The sequence below is a fragment of the Podarcis gaigeae genome, assembly GCF_964106915.1.
Source record: "Podarcis gaigeae genome assembly, chromosome: 2".
Taxonomy (NCBI): domain Eukaryota; kingdom Metazoa; phylum Chordata; class Lepidosauria; order Squamata; family Lacertidae; genus Podarcis; species Podarcis gaigeae.
Window position 1 is genome coordinate 896,338 of NC_139679.1, and position 23,761 is coordinate 920,098.

At 42.3% G+C, this 23,761-nt stretch overlaps 1 protein-coding gene and 1 long non-coding RNA gene across 5 annotated transcripts in view; one reads left to right on the forward strand and one right to left on the reverse strand.

Moving 5' to 3' along the window:
* PBX4 (PBX homeobox 4) overlaps positions 1 to 951 on the forward strand; it is a 35,711-nt gene extending 34,760 nt beyond the window's left edge. For all 4 annotated transcript variants that reach the window (XR_014561780.1, XR_014561781.1, XM_083729234.1 and 1 more), the window contains one exon: positions 120 to 951. Coding sequence is in view for 1 of the 4 variants with exons in the window: in XM_083729234.1 (XP_083585360.1) it covers positions 120 to 212 (93 nt within the window). In the remaining 3 variants the exon portion in view is untranslated. The remainder of the gene's footprint in view (positions 1 to 119) is intronic.
* Positions 80 to 19,570, reverse strand: LOC310840119. Its single transcript, XR_014561819.1, has 2 exons — positions 19,136 to 19,570; positions 80 to 1,284 (listed from the first exon to the last, which is right to left on the reverse strand). It is a non-coding gene; the product is annotated as an uncharacterized lncRNA (long non-coding RNA).
* Between the last annotated feature and the right edge of the window lie 4,191 nt (positions 19,571 to 23,761).

The window sequence follows — 23,761 nt, forward strand, 5'->3', positions numbered from 1 at the left end:
TGTCTTGTACATGGCACAGTGATCTCCCACTGTGATGTGGGAAATCAGAATCAGAATGGTTTAGGATGCAAGTAACACCTTGTGGACTTAACAACAAAATGCATTTATTCCCTCTTCAGGCTAATGGCAGCTGGCAGGATGCTACTACCCCTTCATCAATCACTTCACCTGCCGGAGATCCCGGAAGCATTAATTCAGATGCGTCTAATTAAATTTTTTAGGACCTGTTGAGGAGAGGAAAGAGGTCGTTAGTGTAACTTGTCAATGTTGCTCTTTTTTTGCCAATACTTTTGATTCTACAACTTGACACACACAGCTAATTACCTCAGACAAAAGAAAAAGAAAAAGAAAAAAAGAAAACCAATAGAAGATTGTGATTATATATGGACACCTCTCTACCTCTCGGCATGATGTGCTTGAGTCTTCTGGCTTCTGCCCTTTGGATTTTAAAGGAACTGGCTTCATTTACCAAACCAAATTCCTTTTTTAAAAAGAATATCACTTTTATGCTTAGAAGTCTGAAAGTGTTTCTCCAATGAACTTTGGAATTTGTCTCCATTTTTCCAATTTAAAAAAATAGCAACTGATTTTAATTTCTATGTGTTTTTATTATAAAAATTCTGTTCTAGATGCTAGTTACTAACAAATAGCCCCTCTTGTATTGTAATTGTATGCGTTCTCTGTATTGTAATTTTGTATAGGAAGGCTTTTTCTTTGAACTCATTAACCAGAACAGGCCATTGCTTTACCAAAATGATTGTTGGACTTTGCTCTCGAATAGAAATTTCATCTTCTGTGTCACTCTCACGTAGTTCTAATTTAATGTCTTAGAGTAAACACAGACTTCCTTGTGAATAGATTTTTGTGCATTTAGAAAAATGTTAATAGCAAAGTCCACCACTTTCAGTTGAAATTTTATCAAAGAATAAACTTCCAAAGTCCTTTTTTTCCTTTCTGCCTCTTTCGAAGCCTTCCTTCATGTTTGTCAGCTAACAGCTTCCTGGCAGGTGGATGAAGAAAAGAAGGAAATATTTTGCCCTATAAACAAATATAGTTACCTATGAAGGTGCTTGGGCAGATGAAGGTACCGTTGTTCCTGTGTTATGACATATGGGCGAAAACAGAAGCAACATTTGGTAGAGCAGTAGAGTGTTTGCTTCAAACCTCTCTTTCTTTTGGAAACTGAGCTCTGGGGAAATGATTCTGAACGCTTGTAGCAAAAGCTCACCGGATGGTGCTGTTTAGCTGGCACCCAGAAGCCTCCCCTATATCTGTAGCAGAATCCTGCATGTAACTTTATAAAGAGATGCTTTATGAATGTGATGAAAGCCTAGATAAACATCTCTGTGATGATTAAAAAAATTAACAGCCAGTCTGCCTAAAACTAGTAATCATGGCTTTCTAGTTAGGCCAAAATGGGAAAACGTGGTTAATTAGGTAACTTCCTGGTTTAATCATATCTCTACTTACTAAGCTGAGATATGACTGCAGACTACTGTATATATGACACCCATTTTTACCCTATGACCAGTCAGTCTTAAAAGAAGCATATGCTACCAGGGAGAGACTAAATTGTTATGTCTTCATGTGATGTTTTATTGTTAATGTTCATTGCGTTTCTTAAAACACCTTATGCTAAGGCAGCTTGCAGAAAATAATGCAAAATTTAAATAATAATAATATAATAATTATTTATTATTTATACCCCGCCCATCTGGCTGGGCCTCCCCAGCCACTCTGGGCGGCTTCCATAAAAACCAAAAATACAGTAAAATCACACGTTAAAAACTTCCCTGAACAGGGCTGCCTTAAGATGTCTTCTGAATGTCAGGTAGTTGTTTATTGCTTTGACATCTGCTGGAAGGGCGTTCCACAGGGTGGGCGCCACTACCGAGAAGGCCCTCTGCCTGGTTCCCTGTAGCTTTGCTTCTCGCAATGAGGGAACCGCCAGAAGGCCCTCGGCGCTGGACCTCAGCGTCCGGGCAGAATGATGGGGGTGGAGACGCTCCTTCAGGTATACTGGACCGAGGCCGTTTAGGGCTTTAAAGGTCAGCACCAACACTTTGAATTGTGCTCGGAAACATACTGGGAGCCAATGTAGGTCTTTCAGAACCGGTGTTATATGGTCTCGGCGGCCGCTCCCAGTCACCAGTCTAGCTGCCGCATTCTGGATTAGTTGTAGTTTCCGAGTCACCTTCAAAGGTAGCCCCACGTAGAGTGCATTGCAGTAGTCCAAGCGGGAGATAACCAGAGCATGCACCACTCTGGCGAGACAGTCCGCAGGCAGATAGGGTCTCAGCCTACGTACCAGATGGAGCTGGTAAACAGCTGCCCTGGACACAGATTTGACCTGTGCCTCCATGGACAGCTGTGAGTCCAAAATGACTCCCAGGCTGCGCAGCTGGTCCTTCAGGGGCACAGTTACCCCATTCAGGACCAGGGAATCCTCCACACCTGCCCGCCTCCTGTCCCCCAGAAACAGTACTTCTGTCTTGTCAGGATTCAACCTCAATCTGTTAGCCGCCATCCATCCTCCATGCAGAAACAAGGAACATAATAGTAAAAAAGCATCCATCCCATAAATGCCTATATCTCGGCACAGCAGCCAGCCAACAGTGCCAAACAGAAGAATAACACATAAAAGCCAACAGATACTGTCATGTTCCGTCAAATGCCTGGGACCAGAGAAAGGTCTTGTATCTGCACCCAAAAGTTGTTAATGCTCGTGCCAGACAGCCTCACCATGGCAAGCGTTCCATAGAGTGCACCACCAAAAGAGCTCTTCTCCCTTGTCACTTCCCTGTGAGCATCTCTTAGGACACTCAGAGGCTACATGTAGGATCATATCTGGAGAGGTGCTCCAGCAAACACGGAGGGCCTGAGCCATGCAAGGTTCTCTCAAGTTAAAATCAGCACATTGAATTAGGCTTGGAAACATGTGCAGAGCTAGTGCAGCCGGACCAGAGCCAGGGTAACATGATCATACTATTTGGCCCCTGCATTCTGCACTAGCTGTGGTTTCTGAACTCTTCAGAGGCAGCTCCAGACATGGTGCATTGTAGAAGTTACTAGAGAGTAATCATTGAAATCCAGTTATCCTTAAGAGACTAACTGGACCACCAGCTGAAGCGTGTGGGATGCATTCTACATTGTGAAGCTGCCTGTATCTTCGTTGACAATGTTGGATTTAGGAGAACTCCCAAGCCATGAACATCTCTCTCTCTTTCTTTCTTTCTTTCTTTTTTTATAAATAATTTTTATTAAATTTTCCACAACTTTTTATCATAACACACAAAACATGACAATAGAAAAACATACAACATGTATAATTTCACACTCTTAATTTCTTATTCCTTACTCTCCCGACTTCCTCATACCTCCCCTTTCTGCATTCTCATGTCGAATTAATTAATTAACAAATCCCTCCCTTACTTTCAACTTAATTGTAATAACACTCATTTTCTTTAACTTAACCATTATCGCTGTTAACCCCTATTTTTCTCATTCAACATCAATCTAGCATTCACTAATTTTTGAGTATTTCTTTAAATAATCTTTAAATTTTGTCCAATCTTCTTCCGCCGTTGCTCTTCCCTGGTCTCGGATTCTGCTCGTCATCTCTGCCAATCCCATATAGTCAATCACTTTCGTCTGCCACTCTTCCACGGTGGGTAGGTCTTGTGTCTTCCAGTACTTTGCGATGAGTATTCTTGCTGCTGTTGTAGCATACATAAAAAAAGTTCTATCCTTCTTTAACACCAATTGGCCGACTATGCCCAGGAGAAAGGCCTCTGGTTTCTTAGGGAAAGTGTACTTAAGTACCTTTTTCAGTTCATTATAGATCAGTTCCCAGAAAGCCTTAATCCTTGGGCACGTCTACCAAAGGTGAAAGAATGTTCCTTCTGTTTCTTTACACTTCCAACATTTGTTCTCGGGCAAATGATAGATTTTTGCAAGTTTGACTGGGGTCATGTACCACCTATAAATCATTTTCATAATATTTTCTCTCAAGGCATTACATGCCGTAAATTTCATCCCGGTGGTCCATAACTTTTCCCAGTCAGCAAACATAATGTCATGACCAATGTCCTGCGCCCATTTAATCATTGCAGATTTAACCATTTCATCTTGTGTGTTCCATTTCAACAGCAAGTTATACATTCTTGACAAATTCTTAGTACTAGGCTCTAACAATTCAGTTTCTAATTTTGATTTTTCCACCTGGAAGCCGACTTTCCTGTCTAATTTAAAGACTTCCATTATCTGATAGTAATGAAGCCAGTCTCTCACTTTCCCTTTTAACTTCTCAAAACTTTGCAATTTCAATCTGTCTCCCTCTTGCTCCAAAATTTCCCAATATCTCGGCCAATTAACCTCCATATTTAGTTTTTTATCAGCTTTTGCCTCCATTGGCGACAACCACCTTGGAGTTTTACTTTCCAGCAAATCTTTGTATCTAATCCAGACATTATATAATGCTTTCCTGACAATATGATTTTTAAAACCCTTGTGAACTTTTACCTTGCCGTACCACAGGTATGCATGCCATCCAAAAAAATTGTCAAAACCTTCTAAGTCCAAAATGTCAGTATTCTCCAGAAGTAGCCATTCTTTCAACCAGCAGAAAGCTGCTGATTCATAGTACAGTTTAAGGTCTGGCAGGGCAAATCCGCCCCTTTCTTTCGCATCAGTTAATATCTTAAATTTTATTCTATGCTTCTTGCCCTGCCAGACAAATTTAGAAATATCTTTCTGCCATTTCTTGAAACAATCCATCTTATCCACTATTTGCAATGTTTGGAACAAAAACAACATTCTAGGCAATACATTCATTTTTATAACTGAAATTCGACCCAACAAGGAAAACTTCATATTTGACCAAATTTCTAAGTCTTTTTTTACTTCCATCCAGGTTTTCTCATAATTATCTTTAAATAAATTCAAATTTTTAGATGTCATATTTATCCCCAAATATTTCACTTTCTTAACCACAGTTAACCCTGTCTCATTCTGAAACTTTTCTTTCTCCAATACTGTTAGATTTTTCTCCAAAACCTTCGTTTTAGACTTGTTTAGTTTAAATCCTGCTACTTGACCAAACTCTTGAATTAATTCTAATACTCTTTTGGTACTAGATTCAGGCTCTTGCAATGTAAGTACTAAATCATCTGCAAATGCTCTCAATTTATACTGTTTAGCTCCGACCTGTATTCCTTTAACCAACTGGTCCTTTCTAATCATGTTCAGCAAAACCTCCAGGACCGATATAAAAAGTAATGGAGAGATTGGGCATCCCTGACGTGTCCCTTTTTCTATAGGAAATTCTTCTGTAACCACATTGTTTACAATTAGTTTTGCTTTTTGTTCAGAATATATCGCACTTATACCATTTTCAAACCCTTGACCTACCCCCATCCCCCGAAGATTCTTTATCATAAAACTCCATGAAATATTATCAAAGGCTTTCTCAGCATCCACAAATATCAGAACAGCTTTAATATTAATGTTCACTTCCAGTTTTTCCAAAATATCAACTATGTTCCTTACATTATCTGATAAATGTCTTCTCGGGAGAAAGCCTGCTTGGTCCCTATGTATCTCCTCCATCAAAACTACTTTCAACCTTTTCGCTAAAATGTCAGCAAAAATTTTGTAATCCACATTTAATAAGGAGATTGGGCGGCAGTTTTTAAGTTGAGTCTTTTCTGTCTCAATCTTCAGTATAAGTGTGATAAAAGCCTCTTTCCACGTATCTGGTGCCTTCTTTCCCTCCAGAATTTCGTTGCAAACTTCTTTCAAAGGTTGTATTAACCACTCTTTCAAAATCTTATAGTATTTAGAAGTCAATCCATCCGGTCCTGGAGATTTGCCCAATGCCATATTTTGAATGGCACCTTCTATTTCTTGCTCTGTTATTTTCTGATTCAAAATCCTTTTACTTTCCTGAGAAATCTTTTTCAGTCCATTTTTCTCCAAAAACTGTTCTATATCCATATCTCTCTGAGGACCTTGTTTATACAATTGTTTAAAATATTTCTGGAAGCAATCCCTAATTTCTGTTGGTTTATAAATGTTCTTTCCATCCACTTCTAAATTTGTAACTGTATTCAATTTTTGTCTCTTTTTTATTTGCCAAGCCAGCAGTTTACCACATTTATCAGCCAATTCAAAGGTCTTCTGTCTCATTTGCTTGATTTTCCACTCTATTTCTTGATTCATCAGCTCCATATATTGTGTCTGATATAATTTAATTTCTTTCAGGATATCCTGTGATTTTGGCTTTAATCTCAATTTCCTTTCTCCCTCTTTTATCTTTTCCAAGATTTTCTCTTTCTTTTCATTCTGGCTTTTCTTTTTAATTGCATTCTGTTGTATCAAGAATCCTCTCATCACTGCTTTGCTTGCGTCCCAGATAATTCTTTTTTCTACATTTGTCCTCATGTTAATTTCAAAATAATCTTTTAGAGTTTTCTGAGCCTTTTTACAAACTTCTTCATCTCTGAATAGGGTGTCATTCATCCTCCATCTGAAGGTACCAGTTGTTGTTAACTTCATCACCATCTTTACCGCATTGTGGTCGGAGCAAGTCTTTGGGCAGATTTCAACTTTTTTTATCTTAGGTGCCATTCCTCTAGTAACCCAAATTTGGTCAATTCTAGTCCATGTCATTTTAGCTTCAGAATAGAAAGTTCCCTCTCTTTCAAGTGGGTGTAGTGTTCTCCAGATGTCCACTAAATCCATATTGCCAGTCATTTCAAAAAAGATTTTTGGCAGTCTTCCATCTTTTGTCTTTGAGCTTTGTCCATATTGGTCGATACTACTCCATTCATATCTCCCATCAATACTAAGTTTATGTCCATATAATCCATCAGTATCTCATGCAGCTTCTTAAAAAATTCAACTTTCCCCTCATTTGGTGCGTAAATTCCCACAATCAAAAATTTCTCTCCTTGAACTTGAATTTCAATTGCCAAATATCTTCCTTGTTCATCTTTAAATTTTAGTTTCGGTTGCAATTTTTCCTTTGCATATATTACCACTCCTCTTTTTTTTAACTTTGTCTGATGAAATAAATTCTTGTCCCAGTCTTTTATTAATAAGCAATTTCCTGTGTAACCTCGTCACATGAGTTTCTTGTAAACAAATCAAGTCCAATTGTTCTTTTTTTAATATGTGAAAAACATTTTTTCTCTTCCGGGGAATGTTTAGACCGTTACAATTCCAACTTAGAAGTTGCAGAGCCATGATCAGTCTATTTATCTTCTCCTCCTACTGCTCCTAGTAGTTCTTCTTCCTCTGTCGGTGGTTTCAATCTGTGTGGTAAATTGTCTTTGTCCAAGGTTCCTCCTCCAGGATAGTCTTGTCCTGATTTCGCCCCCTTGCAGAGATCTTCTTCGTGTTGATGTAAGAACTTGTCTTTGTCTTCCACCGTCTTTATTTTCCTTTTCTTTCCCTTATACTTAAAAGATAAGCCTTGAGGAAATTCCCACCTGAATGGTATACTGTTCCTTTTAAGTAACACCACCAAGTTCTGGAACTGACTTCTAGCATCCAAAATTTGCTTCGGAATGTCCTTGAAAATTTCCACGAAGGAATCCTCAATTTGTAAAGTTCTCTGGTAGTGCAAATCCAAGATTTTATCCCTCTCTTCTTTTGATCTTAACGTTACCAAACAGTCTCTTGGTTTATTCCTTCTTTGCCGTGTACCAAGTCTGAATGCACTCTCTATCTTAAATTCTTCCTTCTCCAAATCCTTTTGCCAAAACTCCGAAAACTCTTTTGTTAGATAGTCCACCAGGTTGTCTCCTTCACTCTCAGGTATTGCTCTGATCCTTAAATTCCTCTCCTTCCTCTGCATCTCAATCATCGAGAGCGCCAAATCATGGTCCCCCAACTTCTTGATGACCGGTGGGAACCTTTCATCAGTTGCGGTTGCAATCTCTTTAGCTTCCTCGGCTATCTTCCTGATGGTGGATGATTCCTCAAGTAGCTTTCCGATATATTCTGTGTTAGAATTCACTTTATTTCCAAGTTCAATTATACTTTTAGTATTAATGTCGATTTTTCCTGAGATCTCTGCTACTGTTTTATTTGTTTCAGCAACTTGTTTACTGGATTCAGCAACTTGTTTACTTGTTTCAGCACCTTGCTTTTTTAATTCTGCACCTTGCTTTTTTAGCTGGTCTAAAGATTCATTTATTTTTCCCAGCAGATTCGAGAGTGCCTCCTCAGACATGACTTTTGTCTTTTATTGTGGAATAGCAGCTGCCCCAGAGGCTCCAGATATAGAGGGCCTCCTTTTCATGAGAGAGTCAGTTCCGTATTGTTTACCAGACCTCAGAATTTTTTTCTGTGACTCTCCTTTGTCTTGGTCACTTGCCATAACCGTATCTTGCAGTCAAGGTCATTCCCACAGTCATATCTCCCTTTTCTCAGCTGCAAACTAAATTCCACACTATGACTGTAATTAAGCCAAACTCAAATAAAGTTGTTTCATTATTTTACCTCTGAATTCTTGTGTCTTAATTTCCATTTCATTAACTTACATTTGCTGAAGTTAGGATTTCCTAAAAGGTGCATTTTTTTTTTTTAACATTCATACAGCTTATAGTATTTTTTCAAATAGTCCTTAAACTTTATCCAGTCCTCCCCGATTGTTTCTTCTCCCAAGTCTCGGATTCTGCCAGTCATTTCGGCCAATTCCATGTAGTCCATCAACTGCGATTGCCATTCCTCCAGTGTGGGTAGATCTTGTGTCTTCCAATGCCTTGCAATCAAGATCCTGGCTGCCGTGGTAGCATACATAAAAAAAATTCTATCTTTCTTAAGTACTCTCTGGTCTACAATGCCCAAAAGAAAGGCCTCCGGTTTCTTAGGTAAGGTAAATCTAAGTACCTTTTTTAGTTCATTATGAATCATCTCCCAAAAGGCCTTTACTTTCGGGCAAGTCCACCAGAGGTGAAAGAATGTCCCTTCCGCCTCTCTGCATTTCCAACATTTATTGTCAGACAGGTGGTATATCTTAGCTAGTTTGACTGGGGTCATGTACCACCGGTATACCATTTTCATAATGTTTTCCTTCAAGGCAGTGCATGCCGTGAATTTCAAACCGGTGTTCCATAACCTTTCCCAGTCTGCAAACATAATGTTGTGCCCCACATCCTGCGCCCATTTTATCATGGCGGATTTGACTGTCTCATCCTGTGTATTCCACTTAAGCAGCAAGTTATACATTCTCGAAAGTAGTTTATTTTTTGGCTCTAACAATTCTGTCTCTAGTTTCGATTTTTCCACCTGGAATCCAACCTTTTTATCTACTTTAAAGACCTCCTGGATTTGGGCATAGTGCAACCAATCTCGCACCTTGGTTTTCAGTTTTTCCAAGCTCAGCAACCTCCAATTGTCTCCAATTTTTTCAATTATTTCCCAATATTTAGGCCAGTGGGCCTCCATGTTAAGTCTCTTACGTGCCTTGGCCTCCACCGGTGAGAGCCACCTCGGAGTCTTACTCTCCAATAAGTCTTTATATTTTGTCCAGACCATCAAAATTGCTCTTCTGACAATATGGTTTTTAAACAATTTGTGCACTTTAACCTTGTCATACCACAAATATGCATGCCACCCAAACGCATTATCAAACCCTTCCAGATCTAGGACATCAGTGTTTTCCAGTAAAATCCAATCTTTCAACCAGCAGAAGGCTGCAGCTTCGTAATATAACCTCAAGTCTGGCAGGGCAAATCCCCCTCTTTAAACTTAATTCGGGGCTTTTTGCCCTGCCAAACAAACTTAGATATATCCTTCTGCCACTTTCCAAAACATTCCACCTTGTCCACAATCTGTAGGGCCTGAAACAAGAATAACATTTTCGGCAATACATTCATCTTTACAGCAGCTATTCGGCCTAACAAGGAAAGTTTCAATCTTGACCATATTTCCAAGTCTCTTTTGATTTCTGACCAACATTTCTCATAGTTATCTTTAAACAAATTCAAGTTTTTGGAGGTCAGATGCACCCCTAGGTATTTTACTTTTTTAACCACATTTAGTTCTGTTTCTTTAGAGAACTCATCTGTTTCTGTAACTGTCAAATTTTTTGCTAAAACTTTAGTTTTTTGCTTATTTAACTTAAACCCCGCCACCCGACCAAAGTCAGAAATTAATTCTAACACTCTTTTAGTGCTGGAGACTGGTTCCTGTAATGTTAACACCAGGTCATCTGCAAATGCTTTCAATTTATATTGTTTCACTCCGACCTCAATTCCCTGAACCAACCGGTCCTTTCTAATCATGTTTAGCAACACCTCCAGAACTGAAATGAACAATAGGGGGGATAGGGGGCACCCCTGACGTGTCCCTTTTTCAATTTTAAACTCCTCTGTCACCACATTGTTTACAATCAATTTAGCTTTTTGTTCTGAATAGATTGCTTCTATACCATTTTCAAAACCCCGCCCCACTCCCATCCCTTCCAAATTTTTCTTCATAAACATCCAAGAAATATTATCAAAGGCCTTCTCTGCGTCAATAAAAATTAAGACCGCTCTAGTGTTAAGATTTGTTTGTAGAAGCTCCAAAATATCAATAATGTTTCTTGTATTGTCAAACAAATGCCTACCAGGGAGAAAGCCAGCCTGGTCCTTATGGATCACTTCATTTAATACTTTTTTAAATCTATTTGCCAGGATATCCGCAAAAATTTTGTAATCCACATTTAGGAGTGAGATGGGGCGGTAGTTCTTAAGCTGAGTCTTTTCAGTTTCTAGTTTAGGTATCAATGTGATGAAAGCTTCTTTCCACGTTTCCGGTGCCTTCCTCCCCTCCATGATCTGGTTACAAACCTCCATCAAGGGTTGTATCAAATAATCCTTTAAAACCTTGTAGTATTTGGAGGTTAGTCCATCAGGGCCTGGAGACTTGCCCAATTGGAGATTCTGAATGGCACTTTCAATTTCTTGCTGTGTGATGTTACAATTCAGGATTGTTCTCATTTCCTGGGATATTTTTTGTAATCCATTAGTTTTAAGAAATTGATCCACCTCGGAAGCTTTTTGCGGCCCTTGTGAGTAGAGTTCTTTGAAATATCTCTGGAAACACTTTCTAATTTCCTCAGGTTTCTGAACCATTCTCCCTTCAATCTCTAGATTTGTAACTGTATTAAGTTTTTGTCTCTTTTTCAACTGCCATGCTAGCAGTTTCCCACACTTATTCGCCGATTCAAAGGATCTTTGTTTCATTTGTTTAATTTTCCATTCCACCTCTTGATTTATCAATTTCGAATATTGCTCCTGGAAAAATTTCACTTCTCTTAGCACATCCTTCGACTTAGGCCTAGATCTTATTTTTTTCTCTCCTTCTCTTATTTTCTCCAATATCTTCTCCTTCTTTTCATTCCAGAGTCTTTTCTTAATCGTGTTTTGTTGTATTAGAAACCCTCTCATGACTGCTTTACTTGCGTCCCAGATTATTCTTTTTTCCACAGTGGTATTCAAATTTATCTCAGAATAGTCCTTTAAAGTTTTTTGGGCCTTCTTCACAATCTCCTGATCTCTTAATATGGTGTCATTCATTTTCCATCTAAAGGATCCGGTTGTATTTAGTCTCAATTCCACTTTCAAGGCATTATGGTCGGAGCAAGTTTTTGGGCAGATTTCCACTTTTCTAGTCTTAGGTGCCAGTCCTCTAGTTGTCCATATTTGGTCGATTCGTGTCCATGTCAGATGAGCTTCAGAAAAGAAAGTTCCTTCTTTCCCTAGAGGGTTCTTAACCCTCCATATGTCAATTAAGTCCATATTGTCAGTCATTTCAAAAAAGGTTTTAGGTAGTCTGCCATCTTTCGATATGTTGACACTTTGTGACTTATCCATGTTTACAGACACAACCCCATTCATATCACCCAACATAATGATGTTATTGTAGTCCAAGTAATCCAGCATAGTCTCATGCAGCTTCCTGAAAAATTCCGATTTTCCCTCATTTGGAGCGTATATTCCTAATATCAAAAAATTTTCTCCTTGTGTCTGTATTTCAATCGCCAAAATTCGGCCATGTTCATCTTTAAATAAAAATTTCGGTGACAGGCTCTCCTTTGCATATATCACCACTCCTCTTTTCTTAACTTTATCCGAAGAAATAAATTCTTGGCCTAGTCTTTTATTAATTAGCACTTTTCTGTGGAGCCTTGTCACATGTGTTTCTTGTAGGCAAATAACGTCCAATTGTTCCTTTTTCAAAATGTGAAAGACTTTTATTCTTTTTTCCGGGGAATTTCCGCCATTTATGTTCCAGCTAAGAAGCTGCAGAGACATCCTGGTTCAATTGGCGGGTCCTACAATGGGGTATCTAAGTTTCCCTCCGATCCCGGAGGTGGTAGTGCTGGTCCAGATCCAGATGGTGTAACTTTTGAAGGTGGTCCCGGTGGTGGTGGAGGCCAAGAAGCTGCAGCTCCTTTTTGCAGGTCCTCCTCGTGGTCGTATAGGAACTTCTGCTGGTCTTCAGGTGATTTAATTTTTATTTTCCTTCCTTTGTAAGTAAATGATAGTCCTTGTGGAAACTCCCACCTATAAGGAATTCCGTTGTGTCTCAACAATTTAGTCAAGTCTATATAGGTAGTCCTAAGTTCCAAGAGATATTTGGGTATATCTCTGTAAATTTCAGCTTTTTTGCCTTCTATCTCCAAATATTTCTTGAAATGTAGGCCTAATATCTTATCCCTCTCTTCTCTTGATCTCAGAATAACTAAGCAGTCTCTGGACTTGTCTTTCTTTACAGATCTTCCCAGTCTAAAGGCTGTCACAATTTTAAAGTCCTTTTCTTCCTCAATTCCCCAGAATTTGGAGAACAAAAGTGTCAAAAATCCCTCTAGGTTGTCTTTCTCCAGTTCCGGGATAGCCCTTATCCTGAGATTATTTTCTTTACTTTTCAATTCAACCAATGACAGGTAGGCTTGTTGTTCCCCTACCTGTCTTTTCAGAGGCCTTACTTCCCCTTTAATCTCATCAACCTTTATATTCGCCTGTTCTGCTTTTTTATTGGCTTCCACAGCTAATTTGTAGTTTTCAGCCGTAGCTCCTTGCAGTTTCTCAATTGCCTGGGTATGCTGCGAAACCTGTTCAGTTAATTTGCCAATAGAGGATGTAGCTTGGTCAATTTTTGATGTTTGATTATCCACTTTTTGATTTAAAACTGCCAGTTGTTCCAAAATTTGTTTCAAAACTGTTTCAGATCCTCCAGTTGCCATATCTTCTGCAGCAGGCTGTACAAATTCCACCTCCTGTGCTGTCAGCACAGTTGGGACGGATGATCTGCGATGATGAGTTAAGGTTGTTTGCATAAGTTGCCCAGATTTTTTCTCTTTTTCTTTATCTTTGGCTTTAGCTGCTCTTGTTCTCCCTGAGCCGCTCATTCCACACCTGCCTCTGTTCAAGGTCAAATGATCTTTTGTCCCATGAGAAAGACAAGTCCAAAGTATAAACAATTAAACCACAAAGAGTTTCAATAAAGTTCAATTCCCAGGCCACTATACTTCCACAATCCTCTAGGGGGAGTATTTCAAAGTTTCAAAGAAGGAAGGAACTATTTTCCGCCATTGAAGTTCCTATATTCCCCATGTTAAATTTTTGTAATTCCAAAACACAAAAGGAAGGTTTCCAAAGCTTCCAGTTTCTTAAAATCCAGCCACAAGGTGTCAAGGGAGGTCCCAGCAACAATGTTAAACGTTAATATCTCAGTCTATGCAACAGTTTGAGTCTCTGCTACAATGTCGTCAATTTGACAGCAGTTTGACAGTTCTCTTCTATACACTGGCAGCCCGGTGACGGGGTTACCCCTTTTAACTCCGTTTAGCTCAAAAATAGGGGGACAGTTCCAGAGGGCAAAAGTCCATAAATTTCACAATTCTTTCCCTTTTATCCTCAAAATACAAAGTCTATCAATGCACTCTTTCTTCCACTTTTACAATCCCTTTTAAACACTTCAGCTCGCTTCAGAGCCCTTGCTTTGATCTAATTAGCAGAGTCGGGAGGCGGACTTCCTGTTACTCGCCTCCCGTTTTCAGCCGAATTTCTTCAATTTAGTTAAGAATTTAAACCCCTTACTCACGGGTATGTTGCTCCAATTCCGATATTTTCAAGAAGAAAGGTCAGCGCTCATCAGCAGCAGCAGCGCGGCTTTGCTTCCACGAAAAGAGCGATGAACTCACAGCGCCGCTCCCCCTTTCACGTTCCGGAGCCTCTTACGAGGCTCCTTCTCCGCTTCTGGGGGGGCTCAAGGCGCCCGCCGAGTCCCACGGCCGCAGGCTCGCTCTGCCTGCGGTTTTTCTTGATGGGTCTCCGCTTTGCCGCAGCGGACGACCCTTCTTCGCGGAGCCCCTCTTCACAGCGCGAAGAGGACCGCCATTGCTGTTTCGCGCCGCCTCCGGAAGTGCTGCAAACTAAATTCCACACTATGACTGTAATTAAGCCAAACTCCTCCAGAGGGCGAAAGTAACTATTCTTCTCTTTACTGTTTTAAAATGGAGACACTCTTTCATGTAAAATACTCCCAAAGCATTCAGAACAGTTTCCAAAGCCTTCAAAGTTTCACAAAAGTTCTCAAAAGGCCACAATATTGGTCCTTGGCAGATTGAAACAAAGTCCCAACAGTTCTAGCAAGAGTGTATCTTTTTAAAATACAGTTTAAAGCCACACACCCGCTGCCGTTCCGAAGCCTTTAAAAAGGCTTATTCGCAACTTCGGGGGGGCGCAAACGCTGCCCACCGAGTCTCCAGTTCACAGGCTTCGTGCCTGTGACTTTTAAGGGTCCCCGCTTCGCCGTAGCTGCGGGACCCAAACCCGCGGAGCCGATTCCCCTCAGGAGCTCCGAGGGAAATCCGCCATTGAGCGATGGCGCTAACCAGGTAGTGCAACCCCATCAGGAAGTGGCTGATGTTAAAGTATGTCTCTTGCCCCACCCCTGAAGTTGTTGTTGTTGTTGTTTAGTCATTTAGTCGTGTCCGACTCTTTGTGACCCCATGGACCAGAGCACACCAGGCACTTCTGTCTTCCACTGCCTCCCGCAGTTTGGTCAGACTCATGTTTGTAGCTTCGAGAACACTGTCCAACCATCTCGTCCTCTGTCGTCCCCTTCTCCTTGTGCAACATCAGGGTCTTTTCCCCTTCTCCTTTCCCAACTCCTTTCCAGGGAGTCTTCTCTTCTCATGAGGTGGCCAAAATATTGGAGCCTCAGCTTCACGATCTGTCCTTCCAGTGAGCACTCGGGGCTGATTTCCTTAAGAATGGAGAAAGGTTTGATCTTCTTGCAGTCCATGGGACTCTCAAGAGTCTCCTCCAGCACCGTAATTCAAAAGCATCAATTCTTCGGCGATCAGCCTTCTTGATGGTCCAGCTTTCACTTCCATACATCACTACTGGAAAGACCATGGCTTTAACTATACGGACCTTTGTTGGTAAGGTGATGTCTCTGCTTTTTAAGATGCTGTCTAGGTTTGCCATCGCCTTTCTCCCAAGAAGCAGGCGTCTTTTAACTTTGTGACTGCTGTCACCATCTGCAGTGATCATGGAACCCAAGAAAGTAAAATCTCCCACTGCCTCCATTTCTTCCCCTTCTATTTGCCAGGAGGTGATGGGACCAGTGGCCATGATCTTCATTTTTTTGATGTTGAGCTTCAGACCATATTTTGCGCTCTCCTCTTTCACCTTCATTAAAAGGTTCTTTAATTCCTCCTCACTTTCTGCCATCAAGGTTGTGTCATCTGCATATCTGAGGTTGTTGATATTTCTTCCAGCGATCTTAATTCCGGCTTGGGATTCATCCAGCCCAGCCTTTCGCATGATGAATTCTGCATATAAGTTAAATAAGCAGGGAGACAATATACAGCCTTGCCGTACTCCTTTCCCAATTTTGAATCAATCAGTTGTTCCATATCCAGTTCTAACTGTAGCTTCTTGTCCCACATACAGAGTTCTCAGGAGAGAGATGAGGTGATCAGGCACTCCCATTTCTTTAAGAACTTGCGATAGTTTGTTGTGGTTTACACAGTCAAAGGCTTTTGCATAGTCAATGAAGCAGAAGTAGATGTCTTTCTGGAATTCTCTAGCTTTCTCCATAATCCAGCGCATGTTTGCAATTTGGTCTCTGGTTCCTCTGCCCCTTCGAAATCTAGCTTGCACTTCTGGGAGTTCTCGGTCCACATACTGCTTAAGCCAGCCTTGTAGAATTTTAAGCATAACCTTGCTAGCGTGTGAAATGAGTGCAATTGTGCGGTGGTTGGAGCATTCTTTGGCACTGCCCTTCTTTGCGATTGGGATGTAGACTGATCTTCTCCAATCCTCTGGCCACTGCTGAGTTTTCCAAATTTGCTGGCATATTGAGTGTAGCATCTTAACAGCATCATCTTTTAAAACGTTAAATAGTTCAGCTGGAATATCATCACTTCCACTGGCCTTGTTATTTGCAGTGGTTTCTAAGGCCCATTTGACTTCACTCTCCAGGATGTCTGGCTCAAGGTCAGCAACCACACTACCTGGGGTATACGAGACATCAATTTCTTTCTGGTATAGTTCCTCTGTGTATTCTTGCCACCTCTTGTTGATGTCTTCTGCTTCTGTTAGGTCCTTTCCACTTTTGTCTTTTATTATGGAAATCTTTGTTCGAAATGTTCCTTTCATATCTCCAATTTTCTTGAACAGATCTCTGATTATTCCCATTCTATTGTTTTCCTCTATTTATTTGCATTGCTCGTTTAAGAAGGCCTTCTTGTCTCTCCTTGCTATTTTTTGGAAATCTGCATTCAATTTCCTGTATCTTTCACTATCTCCATCACATTTTGCTTGCCTTCTCTCCCCCGCTATTTGTAAGGCATCGTTGGACAGCCACTTTGCTTTCTTGCATTTCCTTTTCATTGGGATGGTTTTAGTTGCTGCCTGCTGTATAATGTTACGAGCCTCCATCCATAGTTACGAGCCTCCATCCATAGCCTCCATCCATAGCCTCCATCCATTCAGGCACTCTGTCCACCATCCATTACGAGCCTCCATCCATAGCCTCCATCCATTCAGGCACTCTGTCCACCAAATCTAAATCCTTAAACCTGTTCCTCACTTCCACTGCGTATTCATAAGGGATTTGACTTAAATTGTATCTTACCGGCCCAGTGGTTTTTCCTATTTTCTTCAATTTAAGCTTGAATTTTGCTATAAGAAGCTGATGATCTGAGCCACAGTCAGCTCCAGGTCTTGTTTTTGCTGACAAGCTTCTCCATCTTTGACTGCAGAGAATATAATCAATCTGATTTCGATTCTGCCCATCTGGTGATGTCCATGTGTAGAGTCGTCTCTTGTATTGTTGGAAAAGAGTGTTTGTGATGACCAGCTTTGTTCTCTTGGCAGAACTCTATTAGCCTTTGCCCTGCTTCGTTTTGAACTCCAAGGCCAAACTTGCCAGTTGTTCCTTTTATCTCTTGACTCCCTACTTTAGCATTCCAATCCCCTATTATGAGAAGAACATCCTTCTTTGGTGTCATTTCTATCAGGTGTTGTAAGTCTTCATAGAATTGGTCAATTTCAGTTTCTTCAGCACCAGTGGTTGGTGCATAAACTTGGATTACTGTGATGTTAAAAGGTCTGCCTTGGATTCGTATCGAGATCATTCTATCATTTTTGAGATTGCATCCCAGTACAGCTTTTGCCACTCTTTTGTTGACTATGAGGGCCACTCCATTTCTTTTACGGGTTTCTTGCCCACAGTAGTAGATGTGATGGTCATCCGAACTGAATTCGCCCATTCCTGTCCATTTTAGTTCACTGATGCCCAGGATGTCAATATTTATTCTTGCCATCTCATTTTTGACCACATCCAACTTACCAAGGTTTATGGTTCTTACATTCCAGGTTCCTATGCAATATTTTTTTTACAGCATTGGACTTTCCTTTCGCTTCCAGGCATATCCGCAACTGAGCGTCCTTTCGGCTTTGGCCCAGCTGCTTCATCAGCTCTGAATCTACTTGTACTTGTCCTCCGCTCTTCCTCAGTAGCATGTTGGACGCCTTCCGACCTGAGGGGCTCATCTTCCAGCGTCATAACTTTTATATGCCTGTTGTCTTTGTCCATGGAGTTTTCTTGGCAAGGATACTGGAGTGGCTTGCCGGTTCCTGCTCCAGGTGGATCACTGTCAGGACTGCTGCTAGGTCCCAGCTCACAGAGGACCAACGCCCAGTGGATGTTATATACAAAAGTCTTTATTAAAGTTTAGTTTCCATTTCCAAGCTCTGGGCGCGCAGACCCACGTCTTGACGCTAGACCGGCTAAGTCCCCTCTGACTCACTGCTCCACCCACACCAGTTTAAGATTCTAGCCCGGCTCCACCTCTTGCGCTGCTCTTTCCTGCGCTGGGTCCTTCTGCCCTCTGGGGTTCCCTCCTTCCTGGACTCCTCTGACGCTGAGCCTCCTGAGTCTTGCCCCTCCCTCCGGCAGGCTTTAGGACCTGGCTCCCTTCCCGGGCTCCCCGCTGTGCCGCGCTCCTGTACATTTGAACTTGGCGCGCGCGCCCAGCCGGTGACTTTCCTTCTGACCGTTTCCCCGCTTCCTGATGTGGGTGTTGCCAAACCTGACTCCTCTCCTCCCTCTGGTGGTGAGGACACTGGTCCCGACTCCTGGGACTCCCCCTCCCCATTGCGCTCTGGTGGAGACGCTGGTCCTGATCTCCAGCTGCTGCTCAGGGACTCCCCGCTGGCCCCTTCCTCCTGGGGCTTCCCCCCTGGACCCCCCTTCGCTCTGGCCACCGGCGCTCCCTTCTGTGAGTCCTCCGATTCGCTAGAGAGGCTTGTGGAATAACTCTGGCCACTGTCACTGCCTGCGCCCCCCTCGTACTCCTCCTCCTCACTCTCCATTTGCTCCCCCTCCTGTGTCTCTCCTTCTGAACCCCTGACAATCACGTTTGGTCAAAACTCTCCACTATGTCCTGTCCATCTTGGGTGGCCCTGCACGGCATAGCTCATAGCTTCTCTGAGTTATTCAAGCCCCTTCGCCACGGCAAGGCAGTGATCCATGAAGGGGCACCCCTGAAGTAGCTCCCTGCAAATGGGAGGGTGCTGAGTCTCAGCAAATGTATAGTCTTCAGCCTCAGAAGTTGAACTACCTGGACCAGTTGTCAATCACAGAGGTGCTTAAGGTGGAGCAGTGGCAAGATGGAATTCAGGTCACAGAATCATAGAATTGCAGAGTTGCAAGGGACCCAGGGGTCATCTCAGCTTTCCTCTAAGGGGCACAAAAAAGATACAAGTTTGATTGGGATTGTACTTCAATTGCAACAAAATGTTTTCTTTCAGGGATTGGATTTTTGTTTGCGTGCTCAATTAGAATCTTGGTCTCTTAAAATTTTCTTGAAAACTGGGTGTGGCAGAAAGCCTGTGTTTTCATCTTGTTAAAACATATTTGTTCTACAGGACTCTCTGATATTGTGCATCTTGATCTCCTTTACAGCCAGTGTGGTGTCGTGGTTAAGAGCGGTAGACTCCTAATCTGGGGAACCGGGTTCGCGTCTCCGCTCCTCCACCTGCAGCTGCTGGGTGACCTTGGGCCAGTCCCACTTCTTTGAAGTCTCTTAGCCCCACTCACCTCACAGAGTGTTTGTTGTGGGGGAGGAAGGGAAAAGAGAATGTTAGCCGCTTTGAGACCATAGGCGCCGACTCCATGGGGCCTGAGGGGGCCCAAGCCCCCGCAAAAATTCGTTTGGGGGGGCTCTCCCCCCCCAATAATTTAAGAAAATTATTAGTTATATTATGCTTTGTAAAATCACAAAATTATGTTGGTATTTTTTAATTTCCTTGTTTGACGATAGTTACCTTTTAAAATACATTCAGTAATGAGTTAAAACAAAGCCACTCCCAATCTAGAGAGGGGGTGGGGTTGCGGGCTCTCGACCCATCAACAACCGCGAGAAGCGGGGATTCCCCCTAGCTCATTAATATTCACTGCCCACGGCGGCAGCCAATCGGCTGCCGCAAAGGGCAGGCCCTCACAGGTTCACTTAAGGTCGGGGCAGCCCGGGGCTCGCCCCTTTCGTTCCCCCAGCAGCAGCGGTTTGGAGGTCTTGGGCCCCCCCAATATTTTTTATAAGTCGGTATGGGCCCCCCCAATATTTTTTATAAGTCGGCGCCCCTGTTTGAGACTCTTTAGGGTAGTGATAAAGCGGGATATCAAATCCAAACTACTCCTCCTCCTCCTCCTCCTCCTCCTCCTCTTCTTCTTCTTCTTCTTCTTCTTCTTATGTGATAGTTGTCATACAGGTCATGGTTACGTTTTAAGATTACATGGACTTAGATCTTTCAAGGCTAAGACCAGCAGAGATTCCTTCATCCATAGAATGTGTTGCAACTACACAGCCTCCAACAGGCCCCATGGACCAGATATATAGACTAGATGCATCTAGTCACTGATGCCAATCTATAGCTACTGGGACATGGAGATATGAAAATGTTTTTTTGCTGCATAAGCTTCTAATGAGAAGCTAATGAGAAAAATGAAAATTGGATGAAGGAAATCTTAATTGTTTTCTGACCCTGAGTCCTATAAGTTTAAACTCTTAGGGTAGCTGTTTCTTTCTTTGAGTCATATTTTGTTTCTTATTATAAAGAGCTCTTTTAATACATCCTTCAAAATACAGAATGCACTGATGATTGATTAAAAAGTTGCCCAAGAGCAGCTGTGAATACAGCTCATATTGCAGTTGTGAAATTATTTTAAAATCAAGCATGAGAGTAAGCTGTGTGATCTGATATACTTGGAAACTGCCACCTTAATTTCAAGGAGGGGTTCTTAGCTAGCTGAAAGTGGATTTTCAGTTGTGTAAAAGCCAGGATGTATTATTTAACACTGTGTTTGGCATTGTTTATAGAGACAGACAAGCAATATTTTAGAACTGAAAGTATTCCAATATTATAATTGCATTTATCCCTTTATACCCAGAAACCACCCAACACAACAGGACAACTTCAAAGCTATCCAAATCAACAAAATATATTGGTGACATGTTTCTAGATGAAATTTATGTAGAAAGTCCAGAGTCTATGTTCTGATACCACTTTCAGAAACATGGCCTGGAGATTTCCAGACCATCCAAATTCACTAGCCATGCAAAACTAGATTGGATTGAAGCACTAAATGATATAACTCTCACATAAACCATGTTCCAGGAAATTTATATTATTTACAGAAAAATGGCCCAGAAAGCTAACTTCCAAGCTATCAAAATGAACCCAATTGAAATCACATTGGACCAGATGGGAGTGATGTAGTAAGCCACAAAATCTACAGAAACCATGTTCTGTTTCCAGGCAAAATGTGTATTTCAGGAAAAGGACCTGGAATGCAAATTTACAAGCCATTCAAATAACTCTTATGTTGGAGCAAATGGGAATGATGCAAATCCCGCAAAACTTCAACAGAATCCACATTCAAGCACCTATTCCAGGCAATAAACTCTTTGATTATGGCTGCAACCCCAACTTCTGAGCTAACCCTGCCAACCCATTTGAGACAGCCGTGAATCTCCCTGGGTGACCTTGGGCTGGTCACTCACTCTTAGCCTAGCCTACCTCACAGAGTTGTTGCAAGGATGAAATGGAGAGGGGACACTCTAAGCCATCTTGAGCACCTTGCAGGAAAGGTGGGATACAAAGACAGACAAGAATACAGTGGTCCCCTGGTTCTCAAACACCTTGGTACTCAAACAATGAGGAACCCAAACTCTGCAAACTGAAAGTGTTCTGGGTTATGAACTTTTTTTCAGAAGCTGAACATGCTCCGTTTTGAGTGCCACACTTCCGGTTTGAGTGTTACGCTTCTGATTTGAGTGCCATGCTTCCATTTTGAGTGTTGTGCTGAGGTCTGTCTGTCTTTGCTATTTATTTTGCATTTTTATTTCTGCGGTTCTTTTTGTTTTTGTGACACTGTGGAGCCCAGTTCAACTACTGATTGATTGATTGATTGTGTGACTGTATTACACAATCAATCAATGTATTATTGCTTTCATTTTATGGATCAGTGGTCTCATTAGATAGTAAAATTCATGTTAAATTGCTGTTTTAGGAGTAAAAGTCTGGAACTGGTTAATCCATTTTGCATTACTTTCTATGGGAAAGCACGCCTTGGTTTTGGAACGGACTTGTGGAACGGATTAAGTCTGAGAACCAAGGTGCCACTGTAGCTGATGGGATTGGTGCAGTAAGATCCCAAACTTTCACAGAATCCAGGCTTGCTATTCATTGTAGTTAAAGGATGAATCCAGAAAAATTGGCCAAAACAACAATGTGACTTGAATTTGGGGCAGTATTCTGCTAACAAGCTATTCTACTGAATGACCTTTACGTGCGTAATGTGATTTACGCACCCTCTCCCTGCGTCCACCCTGAGGGTTGGGGGGATCCCCCTCCAGGCGCACAGGGAGAGGAAAGGGCAGGGAGCTGAAAGCTGCACTGTTATAATTCATTAGTTGAATAGCACGCTGGTTTGGGTTTCTTAGATGTTGCCATTCCAGGCATTTCCCCCGGAAAAAACTTTAGGCCCAGAACAGGTATTGGAATGTGGTTTTTGTGGACGTTTTGTGGTTCACTGCATCCGTCCTGGCCAGTGATGTGTGGCTGGTGAACTTAGCTGGTTTGGATAGCACCAAAATAGGCAGGCTGGACCCAGGAGGCAAACTGAGGCAGCTGCCTCAGGTGGCGGAATCCAAGGGGGTCCTGCTACCATGGATGAACAGAGATTTCTGGGGAGATTTCTCAGGGCTCTCTCAATATCTCCTCTGAACCTGGAAGGTGCAGTGGAAGCTGCACAACCCAGGTAAGTGAGGGGGTGGTATCCTTTCACCTCAGGTGGTGAAATGGGACACCCTGTCCCTGGCCAGGCCCTTCTGCTCTGTTCTGGTTGAGCTCGGGTGTGATGGAGTTGATAAAAGAATACTGGAATGGTTCAGATTTAGGCTGAGAGGGAAGCGTAAGTAGATCAACCTGAGGTGTGTTTTATATGAGAGCCTCAACCATTCCTCTAACCTGTACAGTGGTACCTCTGGTTATGAACTTACCTTAATTTGTTCTGGAGATCCGTTCTTCACCTGAAACCGTTCTTTGAGGCACCACTTTAGCTAATGGGGCCTCCTGCTGCCGCACGATTTCTGTTCTCATCTGAGGTAAAGTTCTTAACCCGAGGTACTACTTCTGGGTTAGCGGAGTCTCTAACCAGAGGTGTTTGTAACCTGAGGTACCATTGTAGTGGTAATATTGGAATGCACTGCAAGGCTGTTGTCTTTCCCTTAAATCCTGGCCACTTCTGTGTTTGTTGCTATGTTTTGTTTCTGGGGCTGGGGCCAGGGGAGGAAGGGCAACGTGCATGACAACTACACTGAGACCCTCAATTTCTCATTTTCTGTTGGGAGCTCTTTATTTCCTCTGTTGGGCAAAGTGTTGACTTGTGGGGCACTTTGCAAGACACTCTGTTGGCCGAAGGGAAAAAAGGTCACCTAAAGTCATCCTGCTGTCAGTTGATTGACAGGTCTGCTGCTTTGCCCTCTTGTCAAACTTCGGGTGCCAACCTGGCTCCCGGCTGTGTGTTTTGCTACACTTCCAGAGGCGGCGTGCGAACGTGCGCCTCGTGGGCTGCACAGCCCTGGCCTCCGGGTGGCCGTGGGGCAGCTTCCTCTCCCTCCTCTGCAGCTCAGTCGGGGGCGGATTCAGGTCCTGCCTGGCGGGGGGCGGGGCTAGACGGCCCC